This window comes from Parasteatoda tepidariorum, chromosome 1 (genome assembly GCF_982258835.1).
Source record: "Parasteatoda tepidariorum strain Cologne lab strain chromosome 1, Ptep-v5.0, whole genome shotgun sequence".
Taxonomy (NCBI): Eukaryota; Metazoa; Arthropoda; class Arachnida; order Araneae; family Theridiidae; genus Parasteatoda; species Parasteatoda tepidariorum.
Window position 1 is genome coordinate 2,641,448 of NC_141755.1, and position 20,759 is coordinate 2,662,206.

Below are 20,759 nucleotides of genomic sequence, written 5' to 3' on the forward strand. Positions count from 1 at the left end.
TTATTCTATATTTTTATAACAGAAAATTGAAGTCTATAAACTTAAATCCAGGCAAAAAAAATGTGTAATTTAGGAGTATTTTTGCGTGACAGACAAAAACAATTGATATTCTAGAAAGTGAATATTGGTAAGGTCTCTTTTCACTGTTTCTTTATGTATGCGCTACAAAGAGTATTTTGTTTACAAATGAAGTATTTTGTTGGGTTAATGAACTTTCTATGACTCTTTCTGAAGGTTTATAGCAATTGCTAAATTCAGGACCCTGTGAATTAGACTCACTTCCTATAGAACTAAAGTTCGAAATTTTAAGTATCTACTTAAATACCATAAGCTTAGATCTTTTTATCTATATCAAAATTATGCAATGTAAAGTTGAACTCAATACCTTGGAACAATGATGAATGACCAAAACAGCATAAAAACAGAAGTTGACAACAGAATTAAAATGGCAAACAAGTGTTTCTTTGGACTAAGAAAGCAATTAAGATCAATAGGATAATCAGTCGAAAAATTAAAATTTATAAGACTCTTATTCTACCTGTATTGCTCTATGCAAGTGAAACATGGATACTAAACGCAGACAATCAACGTACTCATGGTTTTTTTTAAACAAAAATCCTTAGAAATATTTTTGGCCCAGTACAGGAAAGAGGCTGTTGGCGAATCAGATACAACTTTGAATTATACCGACTCTATGGACAGCCACAGATAATGCAGGTCATCCGAAGCAATAGATTAAAATGGATATCTGGAGAGGTCCAGGAAATAATGCAGTCTGAATTGCCACCTTTTAAAATCCTTCGGGATCTCGGGCTAGAAGAAGACCTCCAACTAGATGGCTGGATGACAGTGCTAAAGATCTAAAAGTATTAAAGATAAACAACTGGAAAAAAGTCGCCATGCACAGGAGGTGTTGGAGGCTACCTGTGGTTGAGGCAGCCAAGGCCTGTAAGGAGCTGTCGTGCTGAAGAAGAAGAAAGTTGAACTCATTTGTTTATCATAGTTGTTACACTCAGATTTAAGCTCACTACCATTTTTGGCAGTATTCCACCAGTTTTTAATTTCCCAACCTGAAACTTTATAGAACTTAGCTTGACAGATCTGTGAATCAACCCTTTAACATCAGATAGAATGCGATTATTAAATATAACACATTTCAATGAATAAAATGAAGCTATGCACTGATTGCCTTAAAAATTAGCTTACCCAAAGAGAGTTGTCAGACTGATGCGAAATTTTAATACGTAAGTACAGTGGTGATAAGTAAGTGATTAAAAAATCAACGCAAAATGGTAATTTATTTTGGAAAAAATACAAATGAATAAGGGTTTTAGCATCCTTTCACACAAATGCAGTCGATCGTTAAGAAATCTAAGTCACTTTTTATATTCTGTAGCGATTCGTTCCACAGTTGCTATAAAACACTGCCAAATCTGGGGTTATCCTACTTGGTTATCCATCACAAGTAGTCCCCTATATGCTCATTGTGTGTTGAATCTGAGAATGGAGCAGGGAAAGGTGGCAAAGTATTGCTTTTTGAAAAAAGGCTCCTAGGAGCCCTGCCTGAAGGGTATCACGAATGCACTGGCTACCTAGATCAATCTTAGGAGGGATCTTGTGATGACACCACATACCATCCCATCAGCTACAGAAGCTGATGAACAGCAGGATTGACACCCATTCATGGTTGCCTCCATTCGGAGTGCTGTTGCCCTTGACCGCATTGGACTAGATTCAGGTAGTCATTTGGGAAGAGAGGATCAATAGTGTAGAGGCCCTGTGGTGAACGCCTCAATACTACGCTGCTACTGCTTCTTGCTGCTGGTGTGATGGTACGACACACGATAGCCTCTCATTTTCATCCGCAGAATATCATGACAACCCTGCGGTATATTCTTCAACCACATGTGTTGACACTCATGGTGGGGCTTCCAGAAGCCATTTTTCAACAAGAGAATGCCCCTGACCCATCCGTGGCTTTGCTTGATCCCCAGATTTTTTCATCGAATGAGTATATCTGGGACTGCAAGTTGGGCAGCCTCCGAGTTTAGACAGTTCAGCAGTGTTTTTACAGCAACTATGAAACAAGAGAGACTTGTATAATTCATTGCCCAGCATCTTGCACTCGCATTAGAGGTGGCCGAAATGAATAATGAAGCCACCATTCATTTGTATTTTTTTCTGCAATAAATGATCATTTCGCATTGATTTCTTACTTTTATCAACATTGTATACTTGCATATGTAAAATTTCATTTGATTCTGAGACTCTTTCTTGGTGTGCTCATTTTTATGTGTTAGGAAATATCTTTGATGAAAATCTCCATGTGGCATAATAAAATCTCTTTTCTGTCAGATGATTATCTATAACTTAGTACAAAAATTTCCAAACCAAGCATACATTTTCATTCAATAGCACATTTGTTGAGTAACCCACCTGCACATACTAACATAAAGATGAAACTAGTTAAAATGACTCATATTCTGTAATGAATCTTTCAGGTGACCTTGACAGTGTGGACAATTCTCAACTGGATGACCTAGAGCGATTGTTAGCCATTGCCGAACGTGAACTCATCAACGCAGACCTTGGACCTAGGACTGATGCTCTAAGAGAAGCTCAGGTGGAGCAGAAGAAGTGGATGAGAGACTACGAAGATGAAATAGAGCAGCTTAAGAAAGATGTTGCAAACGTAGCCGCTATCAGATACTCTTTACCAGAGGACTGTTATCGTAGACTTGTCCTCGAACCTTAAAACAATTTCATACAAACTTAGACAAGATCTAACTAATTTTTAATAGGACTTTTGTTGAACAAACATGTATTCAAATGGTTTATTGGAAGAAGATAGTTTCATTCTGCTAAATGTTCAGTTGAAACGTAAATCTTTAGTTTTTTTGTTGTTTCACTAACAGCTACATTTTGTTGCAAAAGCACCTCCATTAAGAGAATTATATCATTCACTTAAATTAGGTAACTAAAATGGCATAAATTTAAAAAAAAATAACATTTTTTTTTCATAGAAATTAAATACTATGTATATTATAATTCTAATGAAGCTTTTAGCTAAATTGTGAAACAAAATTTTATTTTCAATTAAAATAAATATTTATTTTTTTATAATACTATGCACTTATTATTTTAGAGGTCTATCTTTTTTCTACAAATAGTTCACATTTTTCAATGCTTATCTAAAATTTTTTGTATTTTTGAAGATCAAAATTTAAATCAGATGTTTTCATTTACATATATACTTACTTCTCTTGCTTGTGATATTTAATTGATTTTAATTGTTATTATATCTTATTATTTTAAAGATGCAAAACATAGTTTTGATGTGTTATGTTTAGTCTTAATGTATATTACCACTAATATTAGTTTTATTTTTGAATCTGTATTTTAGGTATTTAATAAAATTTATAACTTACGTTTTGTGATATGCAATTACTGTCAAATCATTTAACACTTTTTCTTTCTGATTTATATAGTGTATATAAATTCAACACAGACTATAAAAGTAGATACTTGGTCTAATTAATATGAATACTATAATTTCAAAAAAAAAGTAAGTAATTAAATTGCCTTACAATAAAAAAATCACTTTTGACATAATTTTAAGTTTTACATGACTATAGAGTCCAATACATGTTTATATTGATTATAACCTAATTCTTATGAGAAAAAAAAATTTGGGAAAAACAAATTTATTGAAAAATTATTTTAAATGTTAGAGATTTCTCTCATATTTTGGCAAGTTAAGTTGTATGCTAAAAATAATGTTTGAACGCCATTAAAAATGTTCAAAACAGCTGTACTATCGCACAGTTTTCCAGAAAATATGAGATTCAATCTCCATTTCAGAGAAACTCATTCCTGTACTTTTTTGTGTTGAGAAAAAAAAGGTGTTTCAAGAGGCACAAAAACAAATTCCTGAAGTGAATCTGTGTTTGTTTTTTACTCTTGTAACGTATCACAATGATTTTCTTTAAATAGTAACAGAAAAGTTAAATTTAAAATTTCCAAATTATTTATATATTTCATTATTAACTCCAATTTGATTTGTTCTTATAAATGTTTGATTGTAAACCAAGCTCAAAAGTGGGATTTGACTAATGTATACAGAGCTAACTCCAAGAGGAGGAAAGCTTGTGATTATACATACTTTGCAATGTACAATGCGTAACACCCTGAGTAACTTAACGGTCGGATCTTCACGTTCTAGAACTCAATGATTCGAGGGAGTGAACTCAAATATGCTAATTATTTAATGTTACGAATTCAGACCCCAAAAAAAAACGTTCTCTCGCTGATTTATTTTTTTCAACGACGTGGGCAACGACTACTCATGTTCAACTCTTGTCATATTGAACCCAATCCAGAAGACAAGGATCAGTAACCCCAGAGGTATGATTTGTTATGGAAACATTCTGACTCGACAGATTTAACGTGCATCTGTCTCCATTTACTACACGGGGGAGTCTTCGTTCGGCGTGAATCGAACCCACTACCTCTTGGACAAGGGCACTACTCACCAGGCTATCCCGGCCCCTAAGATACGCGCCCACGGGTGGACTCGAGCAAAAAATCTTTCGGTTAGCAGCTGAAGGGGCTAGTCTGGTCATATGTGGTAGCCTAGTGTTTAGATAATCAGACGCCGATCCGGGATTTTACTTGATCCTCCACTCCCCTAAAACCGCCGAGTTCATACAATAAACGAGCTCGTGAAAGTCCCGTGGTCGCTGAGCAGGATAGAAGGATCTTTAAAAAATTCATTTCCCTTCGAAATTATGTCTAAATTGTGAAAGTGGTCTCACGAGTAAGTGGTGCTGCTATCTTTCCGTGGTTTCACCCTTGCAGTGCTCTCTTGTCAAACGAAAGGCTCACCTTTATAACATTATATATATATATAATTTGAAAACCTTCGTCAAGAACTGTACGCTATGAAATAGAAGATAACAAATGTTTTGTTGCATTTATACAAATGCTTGTTCTTGTCTAATTCGGATGCAGGGATTTCAAATATAAAACTAGTTTTGCTTCTAAAGCTACAGTTTTTCTGAAAAGTCTATACTCTTAAAAGTTTTAGCCTATTTTTATTATTAAAATGTGCAAGGTGAAAAACGTTATATATAAGAAGGAATTTCATAAATCTTGCAACCCACTTCTGGAGTAGTTAGGGCACATCATCGGGATTGGAATAGCATAGAAACCCGCTCCCGGAAATGTCGTCCTGTTCAGGAAGAAAACTTCTCTATTGTGTCATGAAGAGCATAGAAAGAAACAGTTCGTAATCGGGAAGGGTTCCTAGCGGCGTATGGCTGCATTTCCGGACCTGAATTCCTATGCCATTCTAACCCTGATGATATGCCTTAACTTATCTAGAAGTTAAGCGTAACATGTTCACAACCCCCTCTTATATATCACTTTTTTTAAAGTTATACATTTCGAAAAAAATAGACTAAAAATGTCATTTAAGAAAAATGTAGCTTGCAGAGAGAAACTGATTGCAAATTTGATTTCAGTGATTCGGAGGTATCTGACATCTGTTACAAAAATTCTATGTTAAAAAAGAAGAAAAAAAAATATTGTTAAGAAAGCAATGTTTTCTATCACATTGGTGACGACAGAGGCTTTCTTCTTTAGGTGTGATGTTCAAGCCCCAAATAGTTTAAATTTTAGCAAAAGCATATCCTTATAGCAAAAAATTTTTAAAACATGCATTTTAAATTTTCTAATCCAATGATGATTTAAACGGCAGCTTTTTTCTTGCATGCAAATATATCTACTCGTGATAGTTCATCCTATTTTATCCTTAGCAGATCAAATAGTACTTTTGGTTTAAATTCATTTTAAAAATCAACTTATCATTGTGATAACCTAGCCATTTTATCTCGCTATTAATTCATCCTTTTCTGATTTGTTTTATAATGTTTCAGAATAAAAACACCAAATACTTTTTTTCTCCAAAATCTCGCCAATTGAGCAATGCTTTAGGTCGTTCTTGGTTACGCTTAAATGATTAAATTGTTAACGCTCCATCAACAGTGCCATCTCTAAAAGATGACACTGTTTTTTTTTTTCCGAAGCATTATTACTCTTTTTTTAAAAAAGAATTGCTGTTGCTTTTCAAAATCAGTCAAATCGATATTAGTGTTCTTGCTCTTTTTTAATGAGTATACCGCTATTCGTTTCATATCCCTAGAACTTTCAAGTTAAAAAGTAAGTTGTATCCATATATGATTTTATTATTCTTTTATTTTTATCAAAGTAATTTTATTTTAAAAAAAATTGAATTGATTGGTTTTTATTTATTCATTTATGAACTGCAGTATTGTGAATGGGTGTCCCTCTCCAGTTAATATTTCTTTTCAATCAAACATTCCTTTGTAATTATTTTTATCGAATTTTCGCATGTTCATGAAGAGTACCATAGAATAAAATTAAGGATAAAAATAGAAAATGACGCAACTTAAGTATCGGCACAAAATAAATGAAAGTTATAAATATACTTTTTTTACAAAAAAAAAGATTTGTTTATCTTTTATTTAACGTTGTTTACGTGTAATATTTATTTATCATTCATTCTTGGTATTTTTTATACTATTATAACATTTTAGAGTTTGATTATTACATGATAAATGGTTAATAAAAGTAAAAACCTTTAATATGAAATAGTACGTGATATTTTTTTTTGTATGGAAAGCATATTTAAAATGACACACACATTATATATATATATATATATATATATATATATATATATATATATATATATATATATATATATATATATATATATATATATATATATATATATATATATATATATATATATATATATATATATATATATATATATATATATATATATATATATATATATATAAGGTTTTCGTTCGTGATTTTCTTCTCTATGTAACCCAAGTGCGGTTTAGAAAGATCAAAAAGTACCCCCTCGAAAGTTAGTTTGTTCCAATGCTTAATCCAGTAGTTTCCTTGTCTTCTGGTTGGAGTTGAACATTGATAGTCTTAAACGCAGAATTGGATCGACTGTTCGACGCCGACAATAAAATAAAATAAACTTAATAGAAGGATGCATCCGAACTAAATTTTTATGCATTTTAAATTATAAATATTTCGTGGAAAATTATGACTGTATAATTATATATATATATATATAAATCAGGACCCGTGCTAGGGATTTCAAATTCTTAGCTAAATATCAAAAAAGTATTCACAAATTTTCGAAAGTCTTTGCCAAATGCAAATCTTAACAATTTTTTTGATTAGGGCCGGAATAGCCTGGTTGGTAGGACACTGAGCCCATGTCCAAGAGGTCGTAGGTTCGATCCCCGCCTTCCGAAGACTCTCCGTGTAGTAAATGGTGACTGATGCAGGTTAAATCTGTCGAGTCTCAAAGTCCCATGTTCCCATAACAAATCAAAACCTCTGGGGGTATTGATCCATGTGTTTCCTTGTCTTCTGGATTGGTTCAAAATGACTAGGCTACGGAGTTGAACATTAGTAGTCATAAACCCAAAATTGGGTCGGCTGTTCAACGACTGTTATGAAAATATAATAAAATGTTTTCCCATAGAAAACTATTTCACGGTAGTTTGTTTATGGCTTATATTATTTGGACCCAATTCTAATTGGTTATGTGGAGCATCCTCCGAAAATTACTGTAATCGAATAAAAAATACTGATTTCTTCAGAAAAATTGATTTTGACGTAATTGTAATTTTTTTTCAGTGGAACAAATTATTCGCCGAAACACAATTTTAGTTGCTAAATTTTCGATTTTTATCGCAAATTTGGCTGTTTTTTGGCGATATATATATAAATTGCAATCTACATATTTAAAAGAAAGCCGTTCGCATGTGTGTTAATGTTTATACAGTTCGCTTCAAACGGCTACCTTCTGTTTTTTATGTCCAAAACACGCGAATTCAACTAATAAAACACAATCTGGACTTCCGTCGACCAACCTTTAAATGAATCAAAATAATGTGTAATTGCTCAATTAAATATATCGTGAGGTTTCACGCTATTTGACTACAGAGGGTACTCAAAAAGTAATTTGCAATTTCTTTGTAAAGTGTGACGTATATTTTGTATCACTTAAAGAGTGGATGATGATAGACTCGTGAAATATTCTCAGTAGGAGGATGTTTTGCGTGCAATAAATCGAGAATCTTTTCAGTTCAGTGAAGTTCAGCTCTCTGAAAAATGTATTTTGTGTGAGAAATTTGCTTGCTTACAGAATGTCGTCGAAACTATGGGACCGTAACTGGAGTAATGAATTAATTTGATTATGTCAATTGCTATGTGTACGAAGACAATCTCGGTATTGTTGTACGGCAGTATTTAACATTGTCCACTTTTTTCTTAAATATGGATAAAAAAAAAAATAATAAAATTAAAACGTAATTTTTTTTTTATTCTGTTGTTTACTTTATTGCCATCTATTCATTAATTCCTCTTTTTCCTATACCGCTCGATAATTTTAGTTTAAAAAATTAACACCTTTGCTAATTTGCCCACGCATTTTTCATATATATACACAACAGCAATTGCGAAGTCAAATATTAAAAGGAAATGAAAAGCTTTATACATGACCTGAAATTTAACGAATCATTCAAAGAAAGGGGAATAAATATATAAATGGTTTGCTCCCAACGTACGAGAAATTGCTTCGATAAAATTTGCTTTCATTTCAGATGACTCTGCTCTCTGCGAAAACTATATCATTTTTATGAACCACCATTTTCATCAACAGAGTGTTTGCAGTTTAAGGCCAAATTTAAAATACGCTTTGTGCCACTTTAGTTGGAATGATCAGACATTCAACAGAAAACGATATTCTATTTAATAACCATCGTTGAACAGCCGACCCAATTTATAGGTTTACGTCTACTCATGTTCAACTTCGCAGCCTTGTCATTTTGAACCTCAATCCAGAAGACAAGGGAACTCCTATATCATGTATTGGGAGAAATTTGCCTTCGTGTAGGACTTTCTTGATGGAACTAATCCGCATTTGCGTTACATGGAGAGAGAAACCACGAAAATCTCCCATGGTTAGTCTGACGACAAGGAGACAAATGATAGTTTATACAGTCAACAACATCATCTACTGATAAATTTTGTAACTAATTTTAAAGCTTGCTGAGAAAAACTAATTAGTTTCCTAAGCAGAACACGGCCAATCCTATAATTTTATATCCAACCGTTTTTTATAAATGGATTTTATAAAACGACGGCCATTTTGGAGACAGCAGGTATGTCATTACAAAATATCTTAACAAAAGACTTTTTTTTACATTTTGATTATTTTTTAGATAATATTTGAAAATTAGATATTGATAAATCTAGGGCAATGGTCACCAACCCTCGGACCGGTACCGATCAAGAGGAACTGGGCCGCTCAATTAACATTAAACTATTTCCAATTTATTTACTATGGTGCATTTGTCTCTGGTTTGTACGACTTTCCATAGACGAGAAGTTAACCAGGAGTTGAGAGACGTCACCTAAAGTCGCACCAACATCGCTCATGTAATAGTATTTTATTTTGAAAACATGTTTAAATACAATTAATTTAATATTATAAGAAAAATCAAAACAATCTGAAATATCAACTTCTCTCCCCTGCCTCAGCGGGCTGCCGTAAAATTATCAAGCGTTGACAAAAAAGGTTGTGAAGCACTGATCTCGAGTTCCCAATGTTTTGCGGCTACGGAACCCTAAATGATCGAACATCTTTTAGCGAAACTCAAAAGTTAATAAATAAAATTAGTAACTCTAAATATACGAAAAGAAAATTTTTTTTAATCATTTTGATTATATTTAATGAAAGAATGTAAGGAATAAAATTTATTGAGTCCACGTTTTGTCAACATTAGACTTAAAATTATAAGTCAATCAGAGGAATTTGCTGGTCTGGAGTGGCATTTACACTAATTCTAAATTTTTTTTGCTGGATCTCCGAATTAAGTACGCTGAATGAGAGCTTTTGAAAAAGAACTGTTATGAATTTTGAGAATAGTTATGAGATAAACATAATTCTATCATTCATAATTTGATCATTTTATATTGTATTGAAAAGTTCGATAAGAAATACGAATGCATTTTTTCATAAATGCATATCTTTTTCAAAATTTATTCAGTATGTTGTTGCTGGAAGAAATTTTTTTTTTTTTAAATTTTGCAAATTATTTTTTACTCTTATTTTGCTTAAATAATTTCCTAAAAATAACCATAATGTAACATAATGAAGGTTGAATGTTTGGATCTAAATATAATGACAGATTTAAAAAAAATTTCTGGTTTAAGAAAATGTGAACTCTAGGAAATCCCTGTGAACATTCTACGGAACCCCATTTGGGAAACCGCTGATCTAGAGCGTAACGGTATTATAGGGTTCTAGAGGAGAAAATATTGAAAGTATTCAATTTATTTAAAATTAAAGAAAATTTGCGAGTGATTAAAATGTTTTGTAGTTCTCTAAGTAATAGAAACGACTCAATCTCTTTTGAATTTTTGATTGGAATGAAATTAATTTTGAAACAGATGAGTCTAGACTTTTCTATTTGCATTATTTATAAAAAAAAAATATTATAGCACTAGTTCACATAAACTTAAAGAATTGTTCTTTTTTTTTCTTTTTTTTTGGATTACGCTTACACAAATTTGTATTATTTTCGTACAGATGACAATGACAAATATTAATCTAATCTATCTCAAATATCAATATCGCTAACATCTGATAAAGATTTTATACTTCGTCCTGTTTTAATGTCTCTCATTTTAATTATCTTTTTGTAATAGAAAAAAGTTTTTTTTTTTCTTTCCAGATGGATTCCAATAGTGTAGAATATTTATATAGTCTATTTTTAGCATTAGTCCTAGATATAAGGTTTCAATTGGTATTTGGTTTTATATTGTTTGCTCACTGGGCATGGCGATTACCCAGACCCAGAAAAGGAGCGGGCAATCGAGCCGTCTTCATAACTGGTAAGCGGACATCTACATATCTATCTTTCCATAATATTTATGTATCTATCTATTCATTTATCTGTTGATAGTTATGAAATATAAATTATCACGTAAAGTATGTAGTATGAACACAAAATGAACAAAAATAACAAGAATGAACAAAAATAATGATAAGAATGAGCACACAAAAAATTACATGGGAGAAGAAAATCAAATAATCTTTAGAAAAAATAGAGACCACCTTCTGTATTGTTTTAATATTTTTTAAATGTTTGTATAAATATCAAAAATATAGGGTTAAACAATCAAAAGAAGAAAAAAAAATTCTTATCGGTTTACCATAGTCACACAGTAAATGGCCTCAAAATTCAACACGAGATTTGAATTTTGCTTTATTTGTGCTACAGAATGTTACCAAAGGGGGGAGGAGGGAAAGACAGTTCGGGGGTTATTAAAAATGAAGCACGACACGAAAGAACAACGCATTTTCTATTGTTGAGCATTATTTTAAGCATTGTTGTGACATTTCCTCTGGTCGTGTTATTTCCCTTTTTGATGATTTCCATCAGAACCTTTCTCTTTGATGGATGTATTCTGAAGTCTAAGGGAGATCTTTAAAGGATAAAATGGAGGGCCTTATTAGTAATATTTAGCCTTTTATAAGCGACCATTTACGCTGGTTTATGTGACCTCTCTGATTACCTGATATTCTCTTCTATTAAATACAACTGAAACATTAATTTCAAATTATAATCACGTCACAATTTTTAATAATAATTGCTTTTTTTTCACCCATCAAAATTACTTCTTGCGTAAATATTAGCATCCCCCGTGTAGCAAATCATTAATAAATAATGAAAATTATTTAAAAATTTTATATTTTGAGCGATGCCATTTAAATTTCTTACTAGTTTATAATGTATATATGGGGAGTAACGAGTATAATGTATATATGGGGAGTAATTTGTTAACGCTAGTCATTTTGACTGCTTTAAATTTAAATTAGAATGATGTTCATAAGGACACGATTTCTTAGAATTTTGTGACTTTTTGTACAACATATAATTTTTTTATTGTTAATATTTACTAATAATTTGTTATATAACTGTAAATAATATAAAAAATGTTAAAAAACTAATTTTAAACGAATTTATTTACGCATTCACAATCCAGTCATTTTGACTGTTTTTGGCCAATATAGATATATACTAATATTCCGTCTTTCTAGTGTTAAGGTTAAATATAATAAAATGAAATAAACACTTTTGTAATAAATTTCTTTACCAACTGAAAAACCCTTCCACGCATCTCGAAAGTCCCACATTTTTCCATTTAGGTTTGTGAAAATAACACTTTCTCTTTTATCATCTGCTTGTAAAACGTAATGTCTAATATTTTTATTCTATTAGTTTCTTAATTTTAATAATGTGTGTACTTTTTTTGTTTATATACATAGAAGAAAAATGACAAAAATAACTCTCCCAAAATGAAGCAAAACCCAATGAAATTTAAGTAGGTTGTCGAATAAGATTTGTTAGGTTAAACTGTAATATGTAAATGAGTTTGGCTGCAATAAAATGACGCAATCTGCAATGAGCAAAAAATTGTATGTTGGATCGCCAGCCTGCGAACTGTGACTTTGAAATAGAAATTTGAAGGAGCCGATTTGCAACAATGACCTAAAGGCATTCGAAGAACTGAGATGGTGGAGATTCTTTTGGAAGACAAACTTAGATAGAAGTGGCTAAATGTGAGTCCTTCTGTAATTCATAAACTTTCTCAACAGTGTCTATCCGCATGTTCGGTATCCAGAAGGTTCAGCCAAGGACTGCCAAATGTAACGACGATCCGATATCGATATTTATCGTTATGTGCTCGAAGGAATGTCAGGGAAGGAATGCCATTTAGCTCCGTGTAGCAACAGAACGCAACGTTGATGATTATCTGAAGCGAAACAACCAACGCATGCTCGATCATCGGGCTTGAATCCAATCGAGTGTGTTTTGGATGTTTTAGGAAGACTTGCGGCTGTTCTCAATCCTCCTCAGACCCTTGCAAGAGCAATGGCTCGCACTTCTAACGGAATTAGTAGACAGCATCATCAAGCATCGCTGTACTGCTGCTAGAAGTGATCATTGGAGGTACTTTTTCTATTTCAAACTAACGCACCTGATTCATACATATGTTTATTTCGGTTACACCATAATTGTCTGTTGAATACTTTTCATGTTATTTTGTGCATTATAATGTGTACCAGTTTGATTAAACTCTATGCGTAATTTTTTGAGTTATGATCATTTTCTGATTTCTTTTTCCCTAATTTATAATGACTAGAGTAAAACAAATGCATAGTGCTTGAGCGTATTTGCCCTACACCCATCAGAATGGCTTTAAATGAGCGCTGGCGAGCACAAAAACAATGGGTGTCAACTTGGAATGTGTAACAAGAAAGAACCACTGAGTTTGGAGAAAAAATGCATTTACAACTCATTTGGAGCCTTACATCAATCTCTCCTTAAAATAGGTCACAATTTCAAATGGCCATAAATTCTTTTTAACGATAAGGTAACTGAAGACAATTGAAACTTGTAGACATGGGAGCATCTGAAATTTGAGCTCACACCATTGCTGTGCTGTTGCGAGGTACCCAACAGTATTTTGGAACTTAAGGGTATTGTGTAAACCCCAACAGTATTAAGCTTCCGAAACTTCTTCCATATAAAATCGTTTAAGGTATTCATATCACGAGGTAAATGTAGATATTTTTACACCAAAAAATATAATGAATGAGAAAAAAAAAATATAGCCATTACTATTTACCTTTTCAATATTTTCCAAGAAGAGTTTTCGAATAATATCGGGCAAAGAAAGATATGAGAAAAAATCGGATTGACAAAGAAATATATTCGTTTCAGTTAAATACGATATTCGAAAGTATTTTTGTATTATTTCTATGAATTAAAAACAAACTTATGAAAAGATCTTAGTTGATTTATTTTCGAATTTTTTAAATCAATTTTTTAGTTAGCAGACCTCAAATTCTATATATAATATGTATTCTATGTATAATATGTCGAAGTTCTTTACTTAAAACTCAAATTGTTTTATTTATGAAGGTTGTGACAGCGGTATGGGCCACCGAATGGCGAGAAGATTCGATGAGATGGGGCTACATGTATTCGCTGGTTGCCTACAACCTCAATCTCCTGGGGCTGAAAGTTTAAGAAAAGTCTGTTCGAAAAGACTGCACATCGTACCTATTGATATAACTAAAGAAGATCAGGTTAAAGAAGCAGTTGCATATGTAAAAGGAAACTTACCGACAGGAGAAAAAGGTGTGTTCATATAATTTTTAATTCACTATTATAATCTTTACGCGTGCATATAACGCGAATCCTACATGACATTTAATAGACTATTAGATGGCTATTAGAGATGTTCTTAATAATCGATTAATAATAATAAAATGTATGAAGAACTAATAACGAAAGTTTGAAAAAAAATATTGATTTATTTAAAAATAGTTATTGTTTTAAATAATTTTGAAGGTTTAATACGGTTTTTACAACTTCAAATTCCATTTTGTTATTCTGAGACTTCTAATGAAGCTTAATACAAATGAAATTTTAATATAGTGCCAATGGTATATTTTTTCTTCCCCCTCAAAAAGACCGCCCAAACATACAGTAAAAACAAAGCTCTTTACAACAATAAAATATCACTTTAGTTAAATTCCTAAACATGATTTCTCCTATTCTTTTGCTGCCAAGACAACAAGATCAGAATTCTTAATCATCGCTTGTATAACCTTTAGTCACGTAACTATTATGAATTGATTAGGTTAATGAAGGAAATTTCTACTGAATTTTTAAAATCTGAATTTCCCTTTCGCTAAGTATTAAATGACTTAATGGTATATATAATGGTATATGACTTAATGGCATTATCGAATAGATTGCGTTAGTTAGAGGAAATAACTATATGATTGGAATCGAAGCAATCAAAATTCACAAAACATCTTATTAACTTCCTACTTTAAATATAATTCTCTCAAGAAATCTAGATTGATTTCTTAATTTTCGTTTGGATAACATTAAACGAAGACAAAATAAAATTTTGAACCGCCCATACTTGAATTTCATTAAAATCAACAAGTTCCTGGAAGCTAATTTTTATTTTACTTACATTCTACTGGATATAGGTAGATTTCTTTTTAGCAACCATGGGGGGAAATCAGGTACTGAAGAGAGGGAGAAAAAATTTTAAGGATTTATTAGAGAAATTTAAGGATTTTAGGAAAGAATTTTTTCTCATTTGTCTAGTAACGGAGGTAATAAAAGATTTTTAAAAAAAAAACAATGAATGAATTTGCTGCACAAATGAGTGCATATACTTTCCTTCTGCTATTTTTGCAACCCTTCAGAACATGGTAAGTGGGATTTGTTCGAGTTGTTTTATATAACTAAAAATAGACCCATTTCTTTTATTGGTATTTTTAAAAAATATTAGCTATCTTTTTTTTCTTCAAATTCGTATCATTATTCCAATTCACAGCAAAATCAATGGACTATTTAAGATGAATCTTGACAACAGTTCAAAAAATTAAAGTGAAATTCGCTGTTTTCACGAATACTTTTATCGGTGTGTAACTTTTGTATTATACTTAATGTGAACATGATATTTTTCTATAGGTTTATATGGTTTAATTAATAACGCTGGAGTGATGGCTTACACCTATTTGGATTTACTGACGTCAGAGATGTGTGAAGAAGTAATAGCAATCAATATGATGGGTACCATAAGAGTGACGAAACATTTCCTGCCACTCATTGCTCAAGCACAAGGTACTCTGATTTATTGTATCATGGGTGATACCCATACCCAATACATAAAATGGCTTTTTTAATGATTCTTTGCAGCGTGTCCGAATCGGGGAAAAAATACACCTTTTTATGCCGCGAAGAAATTCTAAATCCGATACAGTAATGAGTCAATGTCACATTTATGTGGGCCCTAACCCTCGTTTGATGAGAGTGAGAAATTCTGAGAATTAGAAATTTGATTCTATACAATATTTGTTTTTGGAGGAGCTCTCTATGCTGTTTCAGAAGTTTTTTCACCAAGGAAAATAAGAAACCACGATCAAAGTGTCCTAAACTGGAAATTATAACTTTATACTACTCTGTGAAAAATGTTGGACCATTTTTGGTGTTGAGGTAAACTAAATACATTTTTAAGCACAGAACTGTAGTTCATGTCGTGCATAAAAATGACATAAAATTGACAAAATAACTATTATGGGTGCAAATATAGTACCAAAAATGTCACAGCTTCTTAAACGAAATTTTTTTGCAATGGAGCCATCAATTGATTCTAATGCGTATGAAAATATGTGTTCTCAGTAAGCAAACAAAAAATGAATAAATAAATAAAACTATAACATGGGAAAAAGTAAATAAAAAATGTGACTACATGCACTGTAAAAAGTTTTAGTTGATCTTAACACCGAATGGTGGGAACTTATACACCTAGTATTTTTTTTACAGTGTATATACTATATCTTGTCGAAAGATGTATCTAGGCTTAATAGACTAATAGCTTTAATTTTTAACAGTAATTTTTTTTAAAAATTATCATTGCGAGATTTTTTTTACTAAGATGATAATTATTAAAAACGTGAAACAATTCAATTGTTTTTGTAAAAATAGAGCATTAGAGTAACTTTTCAATCATTAAAACATTAAATTACAAATGTTTTCCGTTTTAGCAAAACAGTAACATCACGCACTTTTTGCCATTTTTCTAATTAGCATAGAAACTCCAGGTTAAAGATAGGCAATAAACATAGCCAACAGTCATGAATGACAGTTATAAAAACAATATATTATTCGCTAAAAATAATTATTTGATGTGACGACTGAGGCTTTGAAAAACAACTTTACAGAGGCAACATAGCTGATGTAAGGCTTTCAAGTAATCTTTCTAGCAAAACCACTGGGGAAAAAAAACAAGATTTTTTTTTTTAATGAATTGCGTCTAAGTTATCGATAATTGAAAAAGCGCAATATTAATGTTTAGATCCATTCTCGTATTAATTGGAACAATAAATTCATATCGATCATTTTTAATTTGCAGGTCGCATTGTAACGATCACAAGCATTGTGGCTCGAATGCCCTTTCCCTTAACTTCAGTGTATGCTGCCACCAAATATGCCTTAAATGGTTTCTTTACTTCATTACGCTATGAATTACAAGATAAAGGAGTACAAGTTGCTATAGTGGAACCAGGTGACTTCAGTCGTACAACAGACATCATGCAGGTACCATGAATAATCAGTAAAAGTTTAATATACTTTTAAGGTTCATTAAAACTTTTTTTAAACAATTTTAAGCTCAAAATATCATCTAACCGCTCAGGCCATCTCTGTTTTGTTTTGTTTTAAAAACATTAAAATATTTAGATGAGTGGTTTGCAAACTTAATGACTATTATTTCAAATTTCGTCAATTGAAATTACCTAGGGCGTGGTGACTCGGGGGATAGAGCGCTCGACTTCCAGTGAGATGTCTCGGGTTCGAATCCCAGCAATGGCTGGTCGATACGAATTCCGCACATGGCTCACACCAACCCCAGTGCTGAAGTAAAATATCTTAAAGGTTGATGGACCAGAGTCCCCTTTTCATTGAAACTCCATACTTACCGCTGGAGGTTTCATGTATTTCTCTCTCCATGTAAAGTACATACAGGTTATCTTCATCAAAAAGTCCTTTACAAAGGCTAGCTTTCCCCAATAGTTGATCCAGGAGTTCCCTTGTGTCCTGGGTTGGTTTCAAAATTACAAAGCTACAGAGTTGAACATTGGTAGTCATGAACCCAAAAAATTTTGGTCGGCTGTTCAACGACGGTAATAAAATAAAAAATAAAATCAGCCATTGAAGTCATGACTTTTAAACCCGCTCAAATTTATGCAATATATTGAGTTAATTTTCGTTGATTTTATCATCAACTTATACTAATGAATATATTAAAAAGCAAAATGAATTAACTCGATTAAACACTAAGTTCGCACTTACCCTATTTAAACTCACCCCACAAAAGCCAGCATACATAAACGGAAAAATTATCATAACAGGCATTTCATGCTCTTCTAATCTTAGTATCCTGCAGTGAAGTGTTCGCAAGATACGATCCAGCATTACTGGCTGCAGTCAGTGAGCGTGTGGGTTTGATTAGCCTGCGAAGAGACCGAGGTTATGCGATATCTTTCCTTGTTTAACTGTTCTACCGTAAAGTGACCTCAAGTCATTGGGACATCAAGGCAGAAGCGTCATCCCCGCTGCAGAGGTTCAAAATTGGGATAGCGTGTCCGCTGATCATTCTCGATGATGTTTCCCAGACTGTCGCTAATAACCCACTGTGCAGTTTTAGTGCGATTTAAATAAAGTACTGCTACTATTTCTAAGCTCCAGGATTCGTCGATAGTCTCGAGTGGCCTAGAACTTGTAATCCAAGACTGCGACATATCGCAGTCTCCAGATTTTCTCCAGACCTCTGCACCCATGGTACGGCTCAGCGACCGACTTTAGAGCTTTCGATTCCACAGATTTTACGAGTACGTATATCGCATGTACACGGTGGGTCTTAGCGAAATCGAGGATGGAACCCTGGCTTCTCCGAACTGAAGTTCGATTCTCCTACAAGTGGGCTATCACTGCCCACGTTATAGTGAGGTGTGTTTAGGTAGTATAGTAGTAGAAAAGGTAATAGGTTTGAGCCATGAAGTTATTGAAGAATATTAGTGCTTGCGAGCTATTGAAATATAAGCGTACAATTGGAACATATCCAACTTCAGATTAAATAAGAGTGATGTGTTTTTACGATGCGGTCTAACGAAGTGGCTAAGTTCTTTATTATGAAAGAAATGGACCATAAATGTAGTCATAACTAATTTTTTTAGCACCTCGTTGTAGTAATAGTCCTATATTTTTTATTTATATTAATCATGAGGCTATCTCTACCGTTTTCACGAATCCAGGTTCTAAGATTAAACACTTCTATGCTATTCGGTACTGATACATTTATTTACGTCACTCAATGGGCTATTGGCGACGGTCTGGAAAGATATCAGAGGATGATTTGAAGTCAGCTCCCGTTTTACAGTGAGGACAAATTCACACACCATCCATCCACAGATGATAATTTTGACCTGAACCAGAGCACGATCCATCTCCAATCCAGTGTCCCAGGGGTATTGATTTGTTATAGGAACTTGAAGGACTTTGTGAGCCTGACAGATTTAGCGTGTACCAATTACTATTTTGTACATGGAGAGTCTTCGGTCGGCGTGGATCAAATTCACGACCTCTCGGACATGGGCGCAACGCCCTACCAACCAGGTTATCCTGTGCTTCGCTTGTTAACTCTGAAACTTTTAGAGATATCATCATTTGATGCCAACACAGCAGTCAGGGTTGCGCTGAGAGAGAAAAATTGAAGGGATTGCATTATTGACTATTCATTTTTTAGCATACTTTAAGACTTTCCAAAGACGTAACGTAACTTAGTCTTTTTCAGAAGACACTGTGTGAACATAAAGTTGTGAACTTGTCTGGTGTTAGGTCATCCTTCAACCCTGCCGATTAAAACATAGCTCACGTCGTTGTTTAAGAGCTGGTGTAGCGTGAATGCGATCCTGACAGTCGTTGCACATCTGTTTTGACTGAAAATCCTCTTGTTGGTTGTGATGTAGATGTCCACGTCATCTAGCCTGAGTCAATGCTGAAATTGCGCGGACTTACTATGCGTGACCGTGGTTGGGTGATGTTGCTCATGCACAAAATTAATAATTCTTAAGTTCTAGAACATTTTTTCACGATTTTTATTTTAGAATAACAAAGCAACAAAAACATTTGTAGATTTTTGATATACAAATTAGTTCTAACAGCACATTTTCTTTTTTAACAGTGGACACGGAATCATTTGGAGGACATGTGGAAGAATTTGAGTCCAGAGGAACAAAATATAAAAAAACCTATGTTCGAACAGACGAAAAGATACACTGCTGTAGCCAAATCCTCCCCCTCCGAGCAAGAAACGAATTATAAATATCTCTTAGAAGACGTTGAAGATGCCCTGTTAGCAGAGGAGCCCAACTGGCGATATGTCAGCGCCCCATTGTCACTTCGAATAAAATTATGGATCATAAGAAATTTGCCAGAAGAAATAAGTTTTAAACTTATCAGTAGAAGATCAGTTAGAAGCGAATAAAGTTCAATAGAAGAAGATCATATTGTTAAAATATCAGTGAATATTTTTCAGACTTGTTGATACAATTGTCGCTGATGCAAGGTAATTCGAAACATAATATTTGATGCCGTCAACTTAAAAGAATAAGTACTGGTGAGAGGTTTAAGATGGCTGAACTTGTGATACCCCGTTTGCTAAGTTATTTACAATCATAAAACTGAATGTTTTTTTTTTAAACCCGTGTCTGGCCTATCCTGTTTTTTTTTTTTAATGGCGCTTTAAAATACAACTTCCTTCTGAAATGCTTTGATCAAGTTAAAAGCATCGATTATCTCTCCGCTGCCATCTTATTTAGATCCTCTATGTCATCATAATTAGTTTAGATTTTTAATAATTGATTCATGTAAAAAAATTGAATCCATTTAAATAATATTGTATTTAAACTTAAACTGTAAAAAACATCTGGGCACCTGAGGCCCTTTCCCCATTCATCTTTAGCTTATCTTTATGATGCT

General features: G+C 32.9%; 2 protein-coding genes across 3 annotated transcripts in view; both read left to right on the forward strand.

Moving 5' to 3' along the window:
• Positions 1-3,444, forward strand: part of LOC107449945 (laminin subunit gamma-1) — a 75,036-nt gene extending 71,592 nt beyond the window's left edge. For both annotated transcript variants that reach the window (XM_087158428.1, XM_043046181.3), the window contains one exon: positions 2,502-3,444. In XM_087158428.1, coding sequence (XP_087014554.1) covers positions 2,502-2,755 — 254 coding nt within the window. In that variant the 3' untranslated portion in view covers positions 2,756-3,444. The remainder of the gene's footprint in view (positions 1-2,501) is intronic.
• Positions 3,445-10,757: 7,313 nt separating this feature from the next.
• LOC107450050 (11-beta-hydroxysteroid dehydrogenase type 2) lies at positions 10,758-20,481 on the forward strand. The gene is made up of 5 exons (XM_016065755.4): positions 10,758-11,016; positions 14,115-14,333; positions 15,690-15,842; positions 17,134-17,318; positions 19,963-20,481. Exons 1-5 carry the CDS (start codon positions 10,857-10,859, stop codon positions 20,263-20,265), a joined length of 1,020 nt encoding a protein of 339 aa, XP_015921241.1. The 5' UTR covers positions 10,758-10,856; the 3' UTR covers positions 20,266-20,481.
• Positions 20,482-20,759: the final 278 nt, after the last annotated feature.

What these genes read in the sequence shown, in the direction of transcription:
- LOC107450050 (XM_016065755.4), top strand. Translation starts at nt 10,857, where the DNA reads ATGGATTCCAATAGTGTAGAATATTTATATAGTCTATTTTTAGCATTA. An exon ending in TCGAGCCGTCTTCATAACTG is followed by an intron (nt 11,017 to 14,114) that starts GTAAGCGGACAT and finishes TTATTTATGAAG; the next exon opens with GTTGTGACAGCGGTATGGGC. An exon ending in ACTCATTGCTCAAGCACAAG is followed by an intron (nt 15,843 to 17,133) that starts GTACTCTGATTT and finishes TTTAATTTGCAG; the next exon opens with GTCGCATTGTAACGATCACA.